The following is a 20,319-nucleotide window of genomic DNA, read 5'->3' as shown; positions in this document are numbered from 1 at the left end:
CTTCCATGGCCTCACTTCCCACCTCTCCCTTCGGGTGCTGAGCAGTGGGAGGAGGATGCAGATCCATGAGGATGCTCCCAGATGGGAAATCACACTTGGCCAGCCCAGAATTCCCAGGTTTTTGGGGCTCCTTCACCAATAGAACCGGACCTGCCTTGGAGATGCCCTCAAACCTCCTCCATCCATGAAGGCAAAGGGGTCACTTCTCCATCGGACCAGACCATTTCCTCCCAGTGAGGCCAAGATGGGAGGAACTGGGAATAAACTGGGAAATTCATCATCTCCAGGGGGGAAATAAGGAAAAGCAAACCAAAAGGTTCTTGTCCTGCCAAAACCTCAACCCTCATCCAAATACACCATTGGGAAGCTGAGGTTTGAGCATCCCAGAAGGATCAGATCCCACATTCCAGGAAAGGGGAATGAGCGCAGCCCATGGGAACAAGGAGGGACCAAACTCACCCAAAGCTTTCCATAAAACCCTTTATTTTAAATACCTCCCTGCACGATCCTGGGCACACGCAGGATGTGTCCCCCCCATAGGGACAGGGCTGGGGGGGCTGCCCCCCTGGGCCAGGCTGGGGGTCAGTCCATGGTGATTGTGGTTATGGGACATGGAACCGCAGGGGGGATGCAGGAGCCCATTGGGGGGGATGAGCCCCAAGGCAGCTCCTGGGTGATGGGAAGGGGGCTCAGGGCATCCCCCTGCTCCTGTCACAGCAGTGCCATGAGCGGGTGTGACACTGGGGCTGTGCCATGGAGCATCCTAGATGGGGATGCCAGCACAGAGCATCCTGCCATGGTGACGGCACCATAGAGCATCCTTGTCATGGTGATGCCACTGCAGGGTACCCCACCAAAGTGATGCCATCACAGAGCATCCTGCCATGGTGATGCCAGCACAGAGCATCCTGACATAGTGATGCCACTGCAGGGTACCCTACCAAGGTGATGCCACTGCAGAGCATCCTTGTCATGGTGATGCCACTGCAAGGTACCCCACCAAAGTGATGCCACCATAGAGCATCCTGCCATGGTGATGCCACTGCAGAGCATCCTGCCATGGTGATGCCACCATAGAGCATCCTGCCATGGTGATGCCACCACAGAGCATCCTGACATGGTGATGGCACCAAAGGGTACCCAGCTATGGTAATGCCACTGCATGGCACCCCATCAAAGTGATGCCACTGCAGAGCATCCTGCCATAATGATCCACTGCAGAGCATCCTTGTCATGGTGATGCCACTGCAGGATACCCCACCAAAGTGATGCCATCACAGAGCATCCTGACATAGTGATGCCACTGCAGGGTACCCTACCAAGGTGATGCCACCATAGAGCATCCTACCATGGTGATGCCACCACAGCTCCAAGCCCACCATCAGCCCTATAGAGCTCATTCCCCTCACAACATCCCCAGTCCTGAGAGCAGCCCCAGCACCGCACACCCCAGGCCTAATCCTGCCCCATGGGAAGCCATCCTCACCCACTGGAATGAGGTGGGAAGAGCGGCTGAGGGTGCCCCAGGGCTCTGCTGGGTGATGGGAGCAAGGGATGCTCAGGATGGGGCTCACTGTGCTGAGCACCCAGCACCCCAGGCTGGGGCCTGGGGGGGCTCTGGGTACCCACTGATGGCAGAGCCCCCATGGCCTGACCTAGAGTGTCACAGATGCCCCCACATCCACATGTCTCTTGGTGGGGTGTCCTTGAGCCAGGGGCTCCTCAGCATCCCTGAGGCTTGGCTGTGGTGGGACAGCACCAAAGGAGGATGGATGAGCTCAGCACAAGGCTGGGGATGCCTCATGAGCCAGGGTGGTCACTGGGACACCACCAGCATCATTGGTGTCCCCCCAACACCCCCACCCCCAGAGGACAAGCATCCCATAGGAGCAGTGCAGGGAGACCTGGACCAGCCACTGGGATGCTCCAGGTCATCAGCACAAAGCCCTTTGGAGATGGGGAAACTGAGGCCCACGGATGCCATGGGCAGGCAGGGACCGAGCCCAGCGCTGTTGGGGTGCCCCCCTCCTGCTCCCCAGGGCCTCAGCAGTGAGCCCAGCACAGAGGGACCCATCTGTGAGAGGCACTGAGGGACCACGGGGGCATCCACAGCCCCCAGTGCCTCCCACCCTGCACAGCACAGACCACAGCATCACCTTCCGGACCCCGGAGATCCATGGGGATGGGGGATGCAGGATGGGGCAGCACCGGTGACATGGGGCACACAGGGACCCCCAGAGGTGACAGGGTCCAGTGTCAGCACTGGGGCGAGGAGCTTCAGGGTGTCCTCCAGGGCTGCGGCGGTGTGGATGGGGCGTGTGTGCTCACACACATGTATGCACACTCACACACATGTATGCACACACACACATGTGTGCACAGTCACATTATGTATGCACAGTCACATACATGTGCATATATGTGCACACACACGTGCACACTCATACATGTATGCACACTCACATGTGCATGCATGTGCATGCTCACATACATGAATGCACAGTCACATACATGTGCACACTCACATACGTGTATGCACACTCACACATGTGTGCAGACTCACATACATGAATGCACAGTCACACATATGTGCACACACACACACATGTATGCACTTGCACATGTGCACACTCACACACATGTATGCACATATATGTATGCACACACACATGTATGCTCTCACACATGTATAATCTCACACATATGTATGCACACACACGTATGCTCTCACACACATGTATGCTCTCACACATGTATGCACACACACATGTGCACATTCACACACATGTATGCACACACACATGTATGCTCTCACACACATGTACGCACTCTCACGTGTGCACACTCACAATGTATACACCCACACTCACACACGTGTATGCACTTGCACATGTGCACACTCACATACATGTGTGCTCACACACGTATGCACACACACACATGTGCATACTCACACACATGTATGCTCTCACACACACATGTATGCTCTCATACACGTGCACACTCACGCTCACACCCGCACTGCTCCCACATCCCGGTCCCCCCGCAGCCCCGGTGCAGGCAGGGGATGCAGGCAGGGGATGCAGGCAGGAGGTGCAGGCAGTGGATGCTGACCGGGTGCTGTGCTCCCCTTGCCCCCTCCTGTGCTCAAGGGCTCTGCTCCGCGCTGCCTCTGCCATTGTCCTTCCTCCCCACACGCGTGTAGGGCTCGAACGCGGAGCTGCTCAGTCCGCAGGGTCCGGGGGGGTCGTGGGGGCCCCCCAGCATCGAGGGCCCGAAGCCGAGCACGGAGCTCGGCAGCCGGGGCGAGGGCGAGGACGGGGACGAGGAGGAGGAGGAGGCGAGGACCGGGAGCTGGAGGCTGAAGGCTCCGGGGCTGCTCCGGCCGCTGAGCCCCGGGGATGCGGGTCCCGGTGTGGGCAGCCCCGCAGGGCTGGCGATGGGATGGGACGGGGGAGACAGGAGGCCGGGGGGGGCCGGGCCGGGCAGGAGCCGGCTCTGCTCCAGCAGGCGCAGGAGGCTGCAGGTAGCGAAGGACTCGGAGGTGGTCGCGGAGCGCTTCTCTGCATCCCGGTTCTGGTCCTTCTTCTGCTTCGTGCGGCGGTTCTGGAACCAGACCTTCACCTGCGGGGGGGGACGGGATGGGAGGGATGGGATACAGAGAGGAGAGGATGGAAAGAGAGCGCGGGGGGGCCGGGAGAGAGCGAGAACCGGGAGAGAGTGAGAGATAGAGAAAGATGTGTTAAACACAGCCCGGTGTGGTCCAACCCCCGTACCGGGATGTGGGGATGGATGCCTACGGGGAATGGGCAAATCAGGATGGGAGAACAGGGGCAGGAGGATGGGGATGGGAACTAAGGGATGGGAGCGCAGGGATCGGATCCTGGGCATGGGAAGGACAGGGGTGGGAGCTTGGGGATGGAACTGGGAATGGGAACTTGGGGATGGGACTCTGGGCACAGGAGCCCAGGGATGGGAGCTTGGAAGTGGGAGCCTCGGGATGAAAGAACAGGGATAGGATCTGGCAATGGGAGCCTAAAGATGGGAGCCTGGGGATGGGAGTCCAGGGGTGGGACCCTGGGTATGGAAACACAGGGATGGGAGCCCTGGAATGGGACCACTGGGGATGGGAGCCTGGGGATGGGAGCCCCGGGATGGGAGCCCAGAGGCAGGAGCCTGGGGCTGAGCCGCTGCCCTGTGCCGGCTCCTCCAGGGATGCTGAGCTATGGGATGCGCTGGGTTCTCTGCTGTGGGATCACCAACCCCGAATCTGTGTCCCCATCTGCAAACCCTTCCCTCACCAGGTCAAGACATGGGGCAGAGGGTCCCTGACCTTGTAGGGTGCAGGGGAACACGTTAGGGGACAGGGTGGTTCCTGATGCAGGGCACAGACCCACTTCTGCACCCCAATGCACCTGGGGACATCCCCACCTGCCTCTGGCTGCAGCAAGGACCCCATAGCCCCCCCCGACCCACACGGATGGGACATGGACCCGGCCCCCAGCCCATGGCTCCCATCCCCTGCAGCTGCCCCCACTTGTGTCCCTCCCTGGCAGAGCAGAGGGGTAGGAAAGGCAGAGACAGAGAGAGTGAAGCGTGAGGGACAGACGGACAGAGATGGAGGTGAGGGGAGGACATGAATGGGAAGACACCTGGGTTAGAGCCTGGTGGATGGAGGGAGGTGGTGGCACATGTGGGGATGAGTCTGGTGCTGATGGGACACCCCAGGGGAACCCCCGACATGGCACAGGCTCTATTCCCTCATCCATGGGGAGCTCTGTGGGGCAGGGTCACCGGTGACAGAGCCTTGTGCATCCCCAGCCCCACAGCCCCACAATGGGGAGAGGGGGCAGGTCCCAGGACCCCAGCCCCTTGCCAGGGATATGAGTGTGGGGGAAGCCAAAGGAGGACAGGGATGCTCCAGGAGGTGCTGCCAGGGATGGGGAATATCAGGATCATGGGAATGAGCCAAAACCTCTTGGGATCATGGGGCTTTGCCAGCCCATGTCCTACTTCCCCTTATCCACATAGTCCCACATGGAAGCTCCTGAGGACATTCCCATGTCCCAGGACATGGAGACCCAATAGAGAATCAGCAGATTCTTGGTGGGGACCTATGGAGCTGTGGGATTGCAGGGACCCCAGAGCCCCAGAGCACAGGACATGCAGAGCCCCACAACCCCCTGCATCTCCATGACCATCTGGGGTGCATTGGTTCATAGGGAAAGGCACAGCCCCAGCACCCTCCAACCAGAGCATCCCCAAAACCAGCTGTGGAACAGCAAGAGCTCAAAACCCCCTTCAGCACCATTATATCCTTGAGGATGGGCATGCAGTGCCCAGGAGCTGCCCCTTTCCCTGCACAGCAGAGGTGGCACCAGCACCACCCTTCCCATAGCCAACACCATGAACCATGGAGCAAGCTCAGCATCCCCCAGTGTTTCCCTGTCCCAGTCTCACCTCGCTATGATGGGTATTGAGGGATGTGTTGGAGCCCATCCTCTGGGATGAGGATCATCTCCATCCCTGAGCCCCAAACCAAGGTGCTCCAGCTCCCCATGGCCACGCATCCAACACAACCCAACACAACCCAACACAACCCAATACAAACCAACACAACCCAATACAACCCAACCCAACACATCCCAACCCAACACATCCCAACCCAACACATCCCAACCCAATCCAATACATCCCAACACAACACATCCCAACCCAACACAACACATCCCAACCCAACACATCCCAACACAACCCAATACAACCCAACACATCCCAACCCAACACAACACATCGCAATCCAACCCAACACATCCCAACCCAACACATCCCAACCCAACACATCCCAACCCAACACAACCCAACACAACCCAACCCAACACATCCCAACCCAATCCAACACATCCCAACACAACACATCCCAACACAACACATCCCAACCCAACACATCCCAACCCAACACAACCCAACACAACCCAATCCAACACATCCCAACCTGACCCATTCCAACCCAACCCAACCCAACCCTGCTTCCTTCAGCCCAGCTCCAGGGCTGGGAAGTCCCCACCAGCTTCCTTCTCCCTGCCCCTGGTGCCTAAGTGCATCCCCTCCAAGCACCCTGAGGTGCTGATGGCTCTAAAGGACCCCAAGGATGCTCAGGGGTCCCCAGGAGCATTGAGCTTGGAGAAAGACCTTGAAGATCCTTGAGTCCAACCATGGACCTGACACTAAATCACAGTTCAATGCAAAGGGAAACTGAGGCACACAGAGCTCCTGCATTGCACAGTGCTCTGAATCACAGCTCCTAACACAAGAGGAGGCCACAGGGCAGGATCATGGAATCCCACAGTGGGTTGTGTTGGGAGGGACCTCAAAGCTCACCCACTTCCAGCCCCTGCCAGCAATGGGCCATCAATAGGGCCCATAGCAGAAGAGGACCCATTGGGTTCCTCCTGAACCATTGGAACCATTGGGACCCAACCCATTGGGTTCCTCCTGAACCATTGGGACCCAACCCATTGGGTTCCTCCTGAACCATTGGAACCATTGGAACCCAACCCATTGGGTTCCTCCTGATCCTCCCCATCTCACCCCTGTGCTTCCCCTCTGCACCCATCAGCCCTGCACAGCACGACCCAGCTCTGCATCATCTTCCTCCTGCCTCGTAGCTGACATGAGCCTCATGGTGCCCATCAGAGGCAGGCTCCCATCTGCCTGCACCACTCAAGTCCATACTCAGCCTGTCAGTGCTTAGCAGGCCCATGTCCTTGTCCTTGTCATCCCCATTCCCATCAGCTCCTCTTGGTGGGGATGGAAAGGGGCTCAGCCAGATGCAGCCATGGACCAATCCATGAGTAATTCCCCCCCTGGACCTGATCCTTCTCCCATCAGCATCCTCCCCATCTCCCCTCTGCTCCAGTGATGAACCTCATCCATAGCGAGCGCTTGCCAAAGTCAGCTTTGATGGCACCAGCTCCATGTCCTTCCTCATCCCAGTCACTGGGTGAACTGGGATGTGCAGTGACACCCTCCCCATTCCAGCCCAGAGGAAGGGCAGGGAGGATGGTGCTGGTGGGTACCACATCTCAGCATCTCTGGAGGAGGTAGTGTCAGCCCTGGGAGCAATGCTTTGCTCCTCAGTTACCATCTGGTTGGTAACTGAAGGGCTGTGGGATGAAACCCACACTGGGGTGAAGGAGAAGGTGGGAACGAGAGCATCCATTCCATGGGGATGGAGAGGAAACCAGTTCCCAGATGGATCACACAGGGGGTGAAGCCTCCCCCTGCTCTATAAGAACCCAGAGCTCCTGGTGGCTGCAGATCCCCTGCCTGGGGCTGTGGGACTGAGGACCACACGTGTCAGACCCATCAGGTCAAGGCTGGATGCAGACAAAGACACAACACGATGCATCTGGATGCGACAGAGGAGCAGGACATGGGAGGTCATGCGTTCATCAGCACGGAGGGAGCATAGAGGAGATGGCTGTGACAGCCCCATGAGATGCAGCACACATGGAGCAGCCCAATGCTGGATGTATGGGGGTAAATAAGCATGAGCTGCAGGTGGATAAAGCTGAAGGAGTCCTGGCAGGGGGTGTGTGACCCGTTCCTGCCACCACATCTAATGTCACCCTTCCATGACAGGAGGGAGCTCAGGATGAGGCCCCTCCTGCTTCTGGATCTGGAGATGCTGCTTTGGGCTCTGCAGCAGGAGACCTCATTGGGGTGGGCAGAGGTAACACGTTATAGGTACAGGTCTGGTGTGAGGTGTCCATGTATATAGCGGGGGGTTGGAACTGGGTGATCTTAAGGTCCTTTCCAACCCAAACCATCCCATGGCTCTGTGGTAGTTCTATGTTTGGTCCCCCCCTCCTCTAGGACCTTTAGGAGCTATAGAACAGGACCTGCAGCACCAGCAGAACACGGAGAGAACCCCAGTGCCATAGCAGGCCTGTCCCATACAAGCAGAGTCACCCAAAGCCTCCAGGACTCATCACAACAGCCCTCAGCATACAATAAAACACCACCAGCATCTCCCTGACCCACCACAGCTGCAGGTCCCATGTACAAGGTTGTGTTTCCACCACATCTGAACCTGAAGATACCTATTGTTACTGATGAAGAGGCTGGACATGGTGTCCATCTAACCATGATCAGCTGCATAGTGGACGGAAAAGCCATTGGAAGGTTGGAACCTGCTGCTTGGTCACCTCAGGCTGTGTGTATGGTGTGAAACTCATCTAGTTTCACCTGCGGCACCAAGGAGCTTCTCACCCCATCTCCTCCCCACAGGTCCTGCTGGTACCAGGAGCTCAGGACCTGGGGCTGAAGCTCATCCTTTGCTACGTGCTTCCCATCACATTCCCAGTTACAGGAAGCACGGGAAAGAGGATTCACAGGGAACACATCCCAAAGCGGCCGGGAGGAGGGTTCCGGCAGAGCTGGTGCTGCAGCTCTGCAGCAAGGATGTGAAGCTTAACTATATATATATAGGGTACATATACATTGTGTATATGTATAAAATACATCTATAATATGTATATATCATTATATAAATGCTGGTGTTTTCTCTTCCTCCCCAAAGCTCCCCCCGGCCCGTTCCCCCCCCCCCCCCCGCTCCCCAGAGCCGGTACTGCCCTAACCCTCAGCAAGGAGAGGGACAAGGGAACGCATCCATGGCCACCGGGCAAGCACCACAGCAATTCCCGGTGCTCCCAACAGCTCCTCCCGCAGCCGGAGCATCCCCAGGGCCGCATGGAAAACACGAGCCTGGGAGGGGGAAGAGCCCTGGGAGAGCCGGGACAGAGATCCTGCATCCCCTCAGCTGTGTCACTGCAGCATCCTCTGTCTGACCGGCGTGGTGGGGGCATCTTCTTCACCCCATTTTATTGTGTTTTATTGTGTTCGTTATCTTATTTTGTTAATTCCATTCTCCTTCCCTTCCCTTCTTTTTCCTTTTCCCTTTCCTTTTTTTCCTCTTCTTTCCTTTCCTTTCCTTTCCTTTCCTTTCCTTTCCTTTCCTTTCCTTTCCTTTCTTTTCCTTTCCCCTTTCCTTTCCTTCCCTTCCCTTCCCTTCCCTTCCCTTTCCCTCTCTTCCCTTCCCTTTTCATTATATCCTATTCCGGTTTTGTAATCCATTCTATCCCATCCCTTCCATTCTGTTCTATTCCGTTCTCTGTTCAATTCCAGTTCCTATTCTTTCCTACTCTTTCAACTCAATTTCCATGTCTCTCCTTGGATTTCAGCGCTGGTTTTCCCTTCGGTTGTACTTCAAACGCACGCACACAGACACAGGGTCCCTGCCATGCCCTGACCGAGCTGCCCCCGACCCTGCGGGGCTGTCCCTGCAGGAAGGAGCCATCCTCAGGAGCTGCTCCTTGCTGCGGTCCAGCCTCTCCTGGTGCGGGAGCAGGGACAGGCAGGAATGCGGCTCGGGAATGCGATGGGAAATGTCAGCGAGCATCTGCGCTTCTCGGGGCGCTCGGCACAGGACAGAGCCCCCCGTAGAGCGCTCAGCACCATCCTGCTCCGCATCGATCACACGGAGCCATCCACAGAGGCGTGCGGGGGGAGCATCCACATGTGCCGCAGCATCCGCACCGGGTCCGGGCATGGGAAGCACCGGGAGCAATGGGAGCAACGGGAGCAACGGGAGCAACGGGAGCAACGGGAGCGGGGCACCGGCACCGAGCACCAGGAGGTGCCTGGAGCCAACCTGAGCCCCTTCCCTGTAGCCCATGGGATGCTGCCCCGATCGCTGCCCTGCATCCAGCAGCTCCCAGCCATAAACAGGGGCATTTCCAAGCGGTTCATCCCAAAGGAGACCCCACACGGGCAGGCTGAGCTCCCTGGGTACTCCAAGGATGGAGAGGTTCGTCACCATCACCCTCCCCTCGCTTCAGCTCGCATGAGGCTGATGTGTTTTACCAGTCTGTGGTTGAGCAGCAGTGGGACATTGCTCCTGAGGGATCACAGTCATCCAGGGGGAAGCCAAAGCCCCCATCCCTGACCACCCTGATTACACCAGCTCATTACATCCTGCTCACACCAGCTCATTACATCCTGCTCACACCAGCACCTCCCAGTATCCTGGTGCTCGGGAGCCATACGGCACAGAACGCTCCTCATCCAACCCGGGTAACCCATGAGCATCCTCCAGGATCCTGACACCGACACCAAACAGCATAGGATGCTCCTCACCATCCCCTGTGACACCCACGAGCATCATCCCAGATCCCATCATCCGCACTGGGAAGCCCTATGGGATATGTTATGGCTTTGCCATGGTGTTTACTCCTTGGCAGCCCTGCCCCGGCGCTGACCCCGGCACCATCACGTCACGCATCCCAATCCGGAACGCGTCCATCCGGGACTATTCCCATCTGCCGGCTGAGGCCATTTTCCTGCCTGGGATTAGCTCCCTCTGCCATCAGCTGATGCCCGTCGCAGCGTGGGGGGATATGGGACCACACTGATGGACCAACGTCTCCCTATGGCACCTGGGTACCCTTCCTCCTCCTCCTCTCTGCATCCCTAACGGGTCCATGGGCTCACGGGGGCTCAGGCCCCAGCATTGCATAAGCCATAGGCTCAGCGCCCAACGCTGCCTCACATACAGGTTTCATAACCATGCAGGACCCGGATGCCTCTTCCCATCACAGCAGGAACAGGGATGGAACCAGCCCCTCTGCACCCCAACAGCACCATGGGCCCCAAACCCTCTGCCATCACCCCACAAATGTGGCTGGGGTCATGCTTCCAGCTCCAACCCATGTTCTGGGGATGTCCCAGGTGGGAACTGATCCCAAGCCACCCGTAGCCCAATTCCAGAGCATCCTCTTGATCCCAAACTCCAGCAGGAAACGGGATCTCATCCTGCTTTTGCTCTGGAATTAAGGATGTTTGTTAACACAGATGGAAATGAGAGGAAGGAACAGCGGGGGACAGGGATGGACCGATGGGGGTGAAGCATCCTCCACCATCCAGCCTGGAGGCCCTGAGCAAGGGGTTCCCAACGGAGCATCCTCCAACACATGGAATGGGGTCGAGACAGCTCTGGTCTCATTGGAAGCACCAGCAAAGGCTGATGGGTGATTCCCCCATTCCCAGGAAGTGCTGCATGGGATGGATGGGACATGGAACCCATCACCCATCCCACCCAATGGCCAGCACCCAGTTAGATGGGAAGCCAGAGCACTGGGTGTGGGGATCCTGCTCCAGCATTGGAGAGCTCTCACCAAACCCAATTCCCATCAAAAGTGTCATTTTAGGGAAGAATCCCTCTTAAATTATATCCAATTGGAATGTGCTGAGAAAAACTGGGAATGGTTCTGGGAAAACCCATCCCTCCCACAACACTTAGAGCTGAAGTGTTCCTAGGATGGTTTGAGTTGGAAAGGACCCTAAAGCTCCTCTTGTTCCAGGATGGATGGAGGGATGAAGGGATGGAGGAACGGAGGGATGAAGGGATGGAGGAACAGATGGATGGAGGGATGAAGGGATGGAGGAACAGAGGGATGGAGGGATGGGATCCTCCTCAGGATAACAGCTTGGATAACCTTGATAACAGCTCCAGGTGTGATTAATCTTTAACAGCATCATCTCCATTGCTGGGCTATAAATAGAGCTTCCCACCCCTCCACTCCTCCATGTGCTTTGGGAGATCCCGGACCTGTAGGCTCCGTGCTGTGGGTACCGGATGCTGGGGGCTATGGGGCACCAGCAGCGATGGAGCCATAGGAGCCTCTGCCAAGGATGGCCCAAGAGCTTCTCTCTATGGAGAGACCTTCTGTGATGGAGGGAACACCAGGAGGATCCCATGGGAATTCCAGCAGCCAGGCAAGCAGGAATCATGGAATCATGGAATGGTTGTGTTGAAAGGGACCTTAGAGCTCTTATAACAAGCTCTTGCTTTGCTCTTGCCCTCACAAAGACCTCTCTCCACCCCATATCCCACCAGTCCTCTACAGGGGCCCTGGAGCTCACTGGGATGCTCCAGGATGCTCATGGATCCAAGAGCTGGCAGCAGCGCTCCTGGCCATGGCCTCCTGTATCCCAAACTCCTGCCTTAGGGAATGGGTGAACCACGTCCTGGCAAGCCAAGCTCCGGGTACCCAGACCTTGTTTGCTGTATCAGGTCCGTGTCCCCATAGGAATGAGGGCAGGAAGAGCTGGCACAGACACAAGGTCACTGGAACCTGAGCCTGGCCCTGAACTCCTGCCCCAGGGAGCAAATCCCTTCATCCAGCCCATCCCGTCCTGATGGGGATTGGGGGAATTATCCTCCCCCCGTGGTCCTTCTGCCTTCCCCCTTCCATGGCACCGAGAAGGGAACTTCATCCCCATTGGGATGCTTTGCCCAGAGGAAGGTAATTGTGGGAGCATGGGATCGTGGATGGATTGTGCTGGGATGGGGTTAGCAGGATGCATCCATCCCTGGGTGAGACAAACTTGCCTTCATTAGCTTGGCAAGTGAATGAAAGCACATTCCACAGGCTAATTGAATTCATTTAGCACTAACCACATCCATGGCTCAATGGGTTTGGGCTGGGTCTGGAGCAGCTTCCAGTGATGCAGAACACGCACAGGGATCACTGGAGGGCTGGAAAGAGCTGGGGCGGATGGAAGCACCCTCCTCATCCTCACCTGAGTGACCCCAAAACTCCCCCATGTCCTGTGTCCCTGTGTCCCATATCTCATATCCCAAACCCCAACCCCATGCCTCTGTCTGCACATCAGGCAACCCCCTCCTGCCTCCAAGCCTGCCCGAAAGCAGGATCTGATGCTGGGAAAGTCAAACAAGAGGCTCCCAGAGGCTCTTTAGGTGGTTCTTGCTCCGATGGGATCAGAGAACCCATCCATAGGGATGCTGGGATGCAGCTCTCCAGCTGCGATGCCATCGTGTCTGTTCCTATCTCATCACTGCCCTCACATAGGAGCAGGGATAAAGCATCCTCCCTCCCCTGAGCATCCACAGGCACCAAACCCCCTCTGTGCCCCCTTTCCTCTCCATCCATGGTGGAATGTGCTGGGTTCCCATCGCATCCAAGGTCCCAACAAAGAGCAAGGTCAGGAGGAGCAGGCAGGGGGAAGGTTCCCAGTCTGGAAACCATGATATAACCCAGTGAGGGGATGGGAAGGATCCATCCCACCATCCCAACCATGAGCACAAGGCAAATAACCAGGAAAGGGCCATGATGCTGGTTGGGAATCCACCAAATATGGGATGGAGCAGGAACCATATGGATAATACCAGGAGGAAAACCCCCAAAATACCCAATATTGTTACAGATGTCCATCCAAACTGATGGACCAGGAGGAACCTGATGGGACAGGAGTGGCTGGTGGTGATTATCCCATCTCCAGACCACATCCACATTGGACATCACACATGGAGTCACACAGCATCACATCCCGGAAAGCTCTGTGGTCACCCAGCAACGACCAAGGAACCCCATGGATGGTGAAGGACCAAGGTGTGCAAAGAGCCCCAGACTGTGGTCCAAGGGGACCTGTACCCATTAATGAGAGGGGGAAACTGTCCCCAGGAATGGTGGTGGTTGGGAAGCGACAGGGATCCGGGAAGGAACAACTGGGAATTGGCTGCAGGGAAGGAAAAGCTGTGAAGGGATTAAATAAGACAGAGGTGAAGGAGAGAGGTGGGAAAAGAGGATGCAGGAGGAGGAGGGAAGAGGAGTGAGATGTGGTCCATGGGTGTGAATGTGCTCACTGAGCGATGAAGGGGATGAGCAAGCAGGAAGTAAGTGGACATTAGTCCCTATGGAGAGGGGTTAATGCGGCCATTCCGGTTCCATGGAGGTGACACTGGGACCAGGGCTTCGGATGGGACACCAGGAAGAGGGATCCCATCCGGCATCCAGCTCACTGTGGTGCTTTATTCCTTATCCCAACACCTCTCCCTCCACCTGCTCCTGACCAAAACAAATCCTCTCTGCTCCCAACAGATCCAAGAGGAATTCCATTCCATGCTCCCCATTGCAGGACCACGCACAGTGAGTGCCAAAGCACCACAGAGTAACAGGGGCTCCCCAAAACCAGCTCCTTGGCACAGGCAGGAGGCTGGAGCCAGGGCAGGTCTGGGAATACTGGGTTTGCTTCCTATCTGAATCCATGGATCCAAAGGAGCCTCAGTGGCCAAGGAAAGGCAGACTGGGCTGGGTGGGTTATTCCATCATTCCCACTTGGTTTGCACTGCAGCCTCTACTACAGACATCGACATTCCAATCTCTCCCAAGCTCATATCCCTCCATACCAGCCAAACATCACTGGAGCAGGACCAGGAAAACCCCTCCCCACAGAGCTGGGAATGTTGGGATGGGGAAGAGGTGTCCACCCAAGCTCAGGGTCCACAGGGATAGTCCCCATGGCATAACCATGGATGGATCATCCATCTGGGAGCAGGAGAGTAAAGCCACAGGGACAGGGAAGAAACAGGGATGCAGGATCCAGGTGAGATCCATCCAGTTCATACACAACCACCCAATCCCGACAGCACCCATCCCATATCCAACCCCACTCACCCACCCTGCTCTGTGGATGCTCCATAAGGACCTCACATCCCTATGGAAACCCTCCTGCTCCAACAAGCCTCCCACAGGCTCCCAGTGGAGCCAGGGGATGATTCCCATTGGGAAGCTCTGTAGGGTCCCCATTGAGGGCTGCCCTGAGCCCCCTCAGCCTTAACCTCCACTCAAGACAAAGGGATGCAGCACCACACACGCTTCCCACCGGCCACACACCAAAGCATCCCTCCATCCCATTGACCCCATCCATCCACATGGATGTGGGATGCTCAACACCCCCGAGCCCCATCCATCCACATGGATGTGGGATGCTCAACATCCCCGAGCCCCATCCATCCACATGGATGTGGGATGCTCAACACCCCCGAGCCCCATCCATCCACATGGATGTGGGATGCTCAACATCCCCATCCCCATTTCTACCCCTTCCTTCCCACCCCACACATGGATCCTATGGGGCAGATCCCCCCATTGCCCTCACCTGTGTCTCAGACAGGTTAAGCTGCCGCGCCAGCTCCGTGCGCTCCCGTCCCACCACATACTGGCAGCGCTGGAATTCCAGCTCCAGGCGGTAGAGCTGCTCCGCAGTGAAGGATGTCCGTGTCCGCTTGGGCCGGTCCAGGTCCAGGCCCTTGGGAAGCACGATCTCCCGGATGGTCCCTTTGGCATCTGTGAGGGAAGAGGGGAAAAGCATCAGGAAACGTGTCCCAGGAGGAAAATCAATGGGATGGGAAGGGAAGGGACTGGGAAATGGTCCCAAATGGTGTTCAATGGGTGCTGAGGTCGCTGCGAGAGTGGTCCCAAAATCCCTCTAACTGGAGCTAAAAGAGGTGATGTTCCATAATTCCGGATCCCCCCTGGCCCCAAATGCTGTGAGTTTATAACCTCCAGGAAAGGTAAAAAGTGTGAATAATGCGGGAGTTTTAAGGGGATAAATAGGAACTGGAAAGGCTTTTAGGGAAAGGAAATGTTTAATCCCAGGAATAACCATTCCTGAGAGCCAGAAAGCAAAGAAAATGGTAAATACCAAACCGGTTGGAATTAGAGCTTTATTTTAATTTAAAACCTATTTTCATTCATATTTCTGCCCTTTCTTGGAAATGATGGAAAAATCTGTCCCCATTCCCGTATTTCCAGAGTCATTCCCACTGAAGGGATATTCCTTTCCAAGGCAGCCCCAGCTCAATGAGGGAACACGGACACCAGAGGGTTTAGCTCCCACATCAGCCCACACCATGGGATGCTTCTCATGGACCTTCCAAAGGAGCTCTGACAACGGATGAGCATTCCCAGGAAAACCCTGGAGCACCAAGGAGCTGGGAATCCTGTCCCTGCTCTATGGGTTGGGATGGGTCCCGATGGGCTGGGATGTGGCACCAGGGATTAACATGGGTATTTCCCACCGTGTTCCCCTTCATCCTCCTCATCCCTTGTGCCAGCTTTCCTTAAGCAACCCCAATGCCGGAGCAGAGCCTGGATCTGGGAAGCTGCAGAGCTCCCATTCCTTCCCAGTGGCTTTCCAGCCACCCACTGTGGGCTCCATGCTCTGCTTCCAGGGCTGCTGGCTCCCGATCCCAGAGGAAGCCAAGCTCCCCAGCAGCCTGGATGGAGGTAAGTTGCTTTTGGGCTGACTCAGACATGAAGGGATTATGGAATTGCTGGGGCAGGAAGGGGGATAATAGTGAGGAGCAGCCTGGGAAGGGTGATGGAGATGGTGTGGGGATGGTGGGAACAGTGGGAGGACGGTGGGAGTGAGGAACAAGAACAGACATGGGATAGGGACCCCAATCCCGGAGCCAGTTCCTACCCTACACCATGGAACCCTCAGGCTCCCACACCCCCAGAGCCCATGGATGAGCATGGAGCTGTCAGAAAGGGCTTCTTGGTGCATTTGGGATATCTCCAGTTGGGAGATCCCTGTTGGGATCAGGGAACCATTTTACAAGGGAAGAGCACTCAGAGATGATGCATGGATCATATCCATACCCACACTGTGGTCCTCAGCACAGCAGCAGCTGGGGCTGATGGAGATGCTCCCACTGCAGAAGGATTCCATCCCTCCGTGATGTGGGAATTATTATGGGTATTATTTATGGTTATTTCCACCCTTACCAGCAGCCGGACACAGCTTGGAGGGATGGGAAGGGATGGGGAGGGATGGGAAGGGATGGGAAGGGATGGGGAGGGATGGGGAGGGATGGGAAGGGATGGGAAGGGATGGGGAGGGATGGGAAGGGATGGGAAGGGATGGGAAGGGATTGGAAGGGATGGGGAGGGATGGGAAGGGATGGGAAGGGATGGGGAGGGATGGGAAGCGATGGGGACACAGCCTGTGATGCCAGCCTGGCAGAGCAGAGACAAAACCTCACCACAGCCCTATTGATCAGCACAGACCTTCCCTGCTGCACATCCATGTGGATTTGGGGGGCTCAGAGCCGTCCCCTCATGCCAGCAAGGCCACAACACCGTCATTCCTCATGCACTCCATTTTGAGAACCTTCCCCATCCAGGATCCTACTGGATCCCAGTGGATCCCAGACCCACAACACACACCCAGGAGTTTCCACCAGCCCTTAAATTAGGCCTTAGGGACACATTCAGATCCTGGGGATCAGGCTGCACCCAACGGCACTCAGGATAAGGCTTGGGAATGACCCCCCAAAAGCAGCCTGGTGCCATGGGCAGGACAGGCAGGGGCGAGTTTTGGGGTACAGCCCCCCCAGAGCCAGGGAGCAGCCATTTCAGAGCCCGGAGGGACTCATCCTGCACATCAACACGTGCAGCAGAGCCCCATACCCACAGTAACAGTGGGGAGCGAGCACAGGACCCTCAGCACCCCAAAAAGCACCGTGGGACCTCGGGCTCAGCGCCGGGAGGTGGAGAGGAGGCTGAACCCCATTTCCAGCCGCCCTAGGGCTGTAAAGGGCCCGAAGCGGCTCCTTCGGCCGATCCAAGCCCTATTAATCCCCTCTAAGGACCGATCCGGTGCTGATCCGCACCCGTGTGTCTCTATGAGACGGGGATGGCCAGGCGGCCATTGCTGCCCCACGGTGGAGGATGAAGGCTCCATCCCACACCAGCCTGTCCCTGGTACGATCCCATACCGAGCATGGGGACCCCCACAGTGATGCCAGGGCATTAAGGAGCCCATCGCTTCCTATAGCTGGGCCATGGTGAAGGTGGAGGATGCACCCAGAGCCCCGGTACCCACCAAAGCCATGGCGGGTGAGCACCGGGAATGGGCTGGAGAGGGAAGGAAGTGGGTCGGGATCAGCTTATACATGTTATATATCATATCTAATACATACTATATAATGTATAATGTATATGTACGCGACATAATATATAATATATATGTACTATACATCTTATGTACATATATATAGAATCAATAGCAATAATAAAACCACCTTGCAGAACATGAACCCGGACACTCACCCCCAGCATCACCCGGTGCCCGGCACCGACCCGTTCCTGACAGCAGCTCCCAGCTGACCCCATCGGTTCCCGTCCCCCCCAGACCGGGGTCCCCTACTGCATCCCCCTGTTCGCTCCCGGCCCCATGCCCGTTCCTTGGCCGCGGTTCTTGCCCGCCACCATTTTGTGGTGGCTGCTGTAAGATGGTGAGAGCTGAGGGGCCGGGAGATGAGGGCACCGGGTACCGGTACCGGGTACCGGGTAATGGGCACCGGGTAATGGGCACCGGGCAATGGGCACCGGGCCCATCGGGGCGGCCCCATTGGGGACGGGGCTGGAAGAGGAGAGGCCTGACCCCAGCCTGACCCTGGTGGGGATGCGGTAACCGGATGGGCCTCGGAGCCCCCGGGACCCCGGGGATAGCTCGGGAACATCCCGGGACACGGGGGGGGGGGTCCCCAGAGCCACCCGCACCCCACGGGGTGTCCATGGGGGGCTCGGGATGCAACAACCGCGTTGTCGGCGACAGGCGCCTATGGCGACAGTCAGGAGTGAGGCTTTGGTGAGCAGCGGTGATGCCCGAGCGGTGCCAGGCCGAGAACGGAGCCGGTTCAGGCCCCTCCGGCCCCGGGCACCGAGAACGGACACGGCCGAGCCGGGGCCGCGGCTCCGGTCCCTGCCCGAGCTCGGGGCTCGGAGCCGGAGCAGAGGCCGGGCGGCCTCGGTGCTGGTGACCGAGCGGCCGCGGGGGTTCCTCGGGCCCCGGTTGGGAAGCGGCGGTGGAAGAGGGGGAACCGGAGCACCGAGCATCGCCGGTCGGAACCGGAGCCGGAACCGGAGCCGGAACCGGAGCCGGAGCCGCAGCTTCGGGGTCAGCACAGAGCCAGCGAGCCCCGGGCCGGTGGAGGGAGGGTGGGCACGGGCGGAACGCACCGGCCCCGGGTCCCGGCGTGCGGGGCCCGTTGGGGTCCTGATCCCCGGGCGAGCGAACGGTGTCAGAGAGGGGGAAACACCATAAATACATATATGTATGTATGTACATAACCCCTCCGCCGCCGCTCCATGACGCTTTTCTCCTGCGACAACGGTTTAAAAGCGGAGCCGAGCGCTCGTTCCCCTCTCCCGTTACCCGCACGTCCCCCCGGGGGTCCCCGGCCCCGTGCCCCGATCCCCGTTCGGCCCCGGAGCCCCCGGACCGGGCCCTGCGCACGGAGCGGAGCCGGGGGCAGCCGGGGCTCGGGGATGGGCTGGAAGCGGGGCCGGGGATAACGGGTACCGGTGTGTGTGGGGGGGATCGCAGGAGGGGGTGCCCCGGTTGTGGGGGGGGGTGAACGGGGCCCGGTGCCGGTGCCCGTACCTCGCACCAGGATGCGGCGGCAGGAATCCGCCTCTCCGCTCCCCGCCGCGCTCTCGCTGTCCGGGGCACGCTCCTTGGAGCAGCCGGCGCTGACCGACGACGTTCCCGGGATGTCCTTGAGGCGCAGGGCGCTCTCCAGCTCCGGCCGGGCCGGGGCTGCCTTCTCCCGGCCCCCCCCGGCCGCCGGGGGCTCGGTCCGCAGCACGGGGCTCCCATCGGGCTCGGCCGCTCCATCGCTCATCCCTGCGGGCGCCGCGGAGGGGGCGAACATCGGCAGCGACAGAAGGAGACGGGCAAAGGGAGAGAGGAGGCGACGCTGGGAGGGGGGGGGCGGGGAGGGGAGCCCCCCCCCCCCAGACCCCTTCCCCTCCCCGCCCCTCTCGGCCCCCTCCTCGGGGCTCACCCCCATAGCCGGAGACCCCTCGGGGCCGTCGCCCTCCCTCCTCTGGGCGGTGGTACCGGCTCTCCCCCACCCATTTAAAGCGCACCCCCCTTCCCATCTCCACCACCGAGGGGGGGTCCCCCTTACAAGGGGGGTAAGAGGGAGCTTAAAACTTTGACAACCGGTTAAACCCCCCCTGGAGCCCCCTCCCCATCTCCGCCTCTCACCGCACCTCGCTCCGGTGCCCGAGCTTCGGGCGCTCCGGTGGCCGCCGCTGCCCTTCCATGGGGCACCCGGTGCCGGTGGGGAGAAGCCGCCTGTGCTCCGGTCTCGCCGCTCTGCGCTGGGATTCGTGTGCGGGGAAACCAATACCGGGAGGTGGGGGGGGCAGGGGGTGGGACCGGAGATGCGATGGGTCCTTATCCACCGGCCCGTTCCCCCCCCTCCGTCCGCTCTCCGTTGCGCATCCCCGGCCACGGGAGCCGTAGGGAGAGGTTCGGGGGCAACCGAGGGGCGACTTCAAACCCAGAGCCCCCCCGGAAGCAGTTTCCGGTCCCCGGCACCGGTTGGCGAACAAAGAGCCCCGGGACAGGGGGTTCCCCCTTGTAGGGGCGGTCAGA

At 58.4% G+C, this 20,319-nt stretch overlaps 1 protein-coding gene across 1 annotated transcript; it reads right to left on the bottom strand.

Annotated features, from left to right (window-relative positions):
* Positions 1-3,147: 3,147 nt before the first annotated feature.
* On the bottom strand, positions 3,148-19,588 carry VAX2 (ventral anterior homeobox 2). The gene is made up of 3 exons (XM_034064774.1): positions 19,318-19,588; positions 15,025-15,212; positions 3,148-3,624 (listed from the first exon to the last, which is right to left on the bottom strand). The coding sequence occupies exons 1-3, from the start codon at positions 19,586-19,588 to the stop codon at positions 3,148-3,150; spliced, it is 936 nt and encodes a 311-aa protein (XP_033920665.1).
* Between the last annotated feature and the right edge of the window lie 731 nt (positions 19,589-20,319).

Source organism: Melopsittacus undulatus, chromosome 7 (assembly GCF_012275295.1).
Source record: "Melopsittacus undulatus isolate bMelUnd1 chromosome 7, bMelUnd1.mat.Z, whole genome shotgun sequence".
NCBI lineage: Eukaryota > Metazoa > Chordata > Aves > Psittaciformes > Psittaculidae > Melopsittacus > Melopsittacus undulatus.
This window is presented reverse-complemented; position numbering and strand designations above follow the sequence as displayed.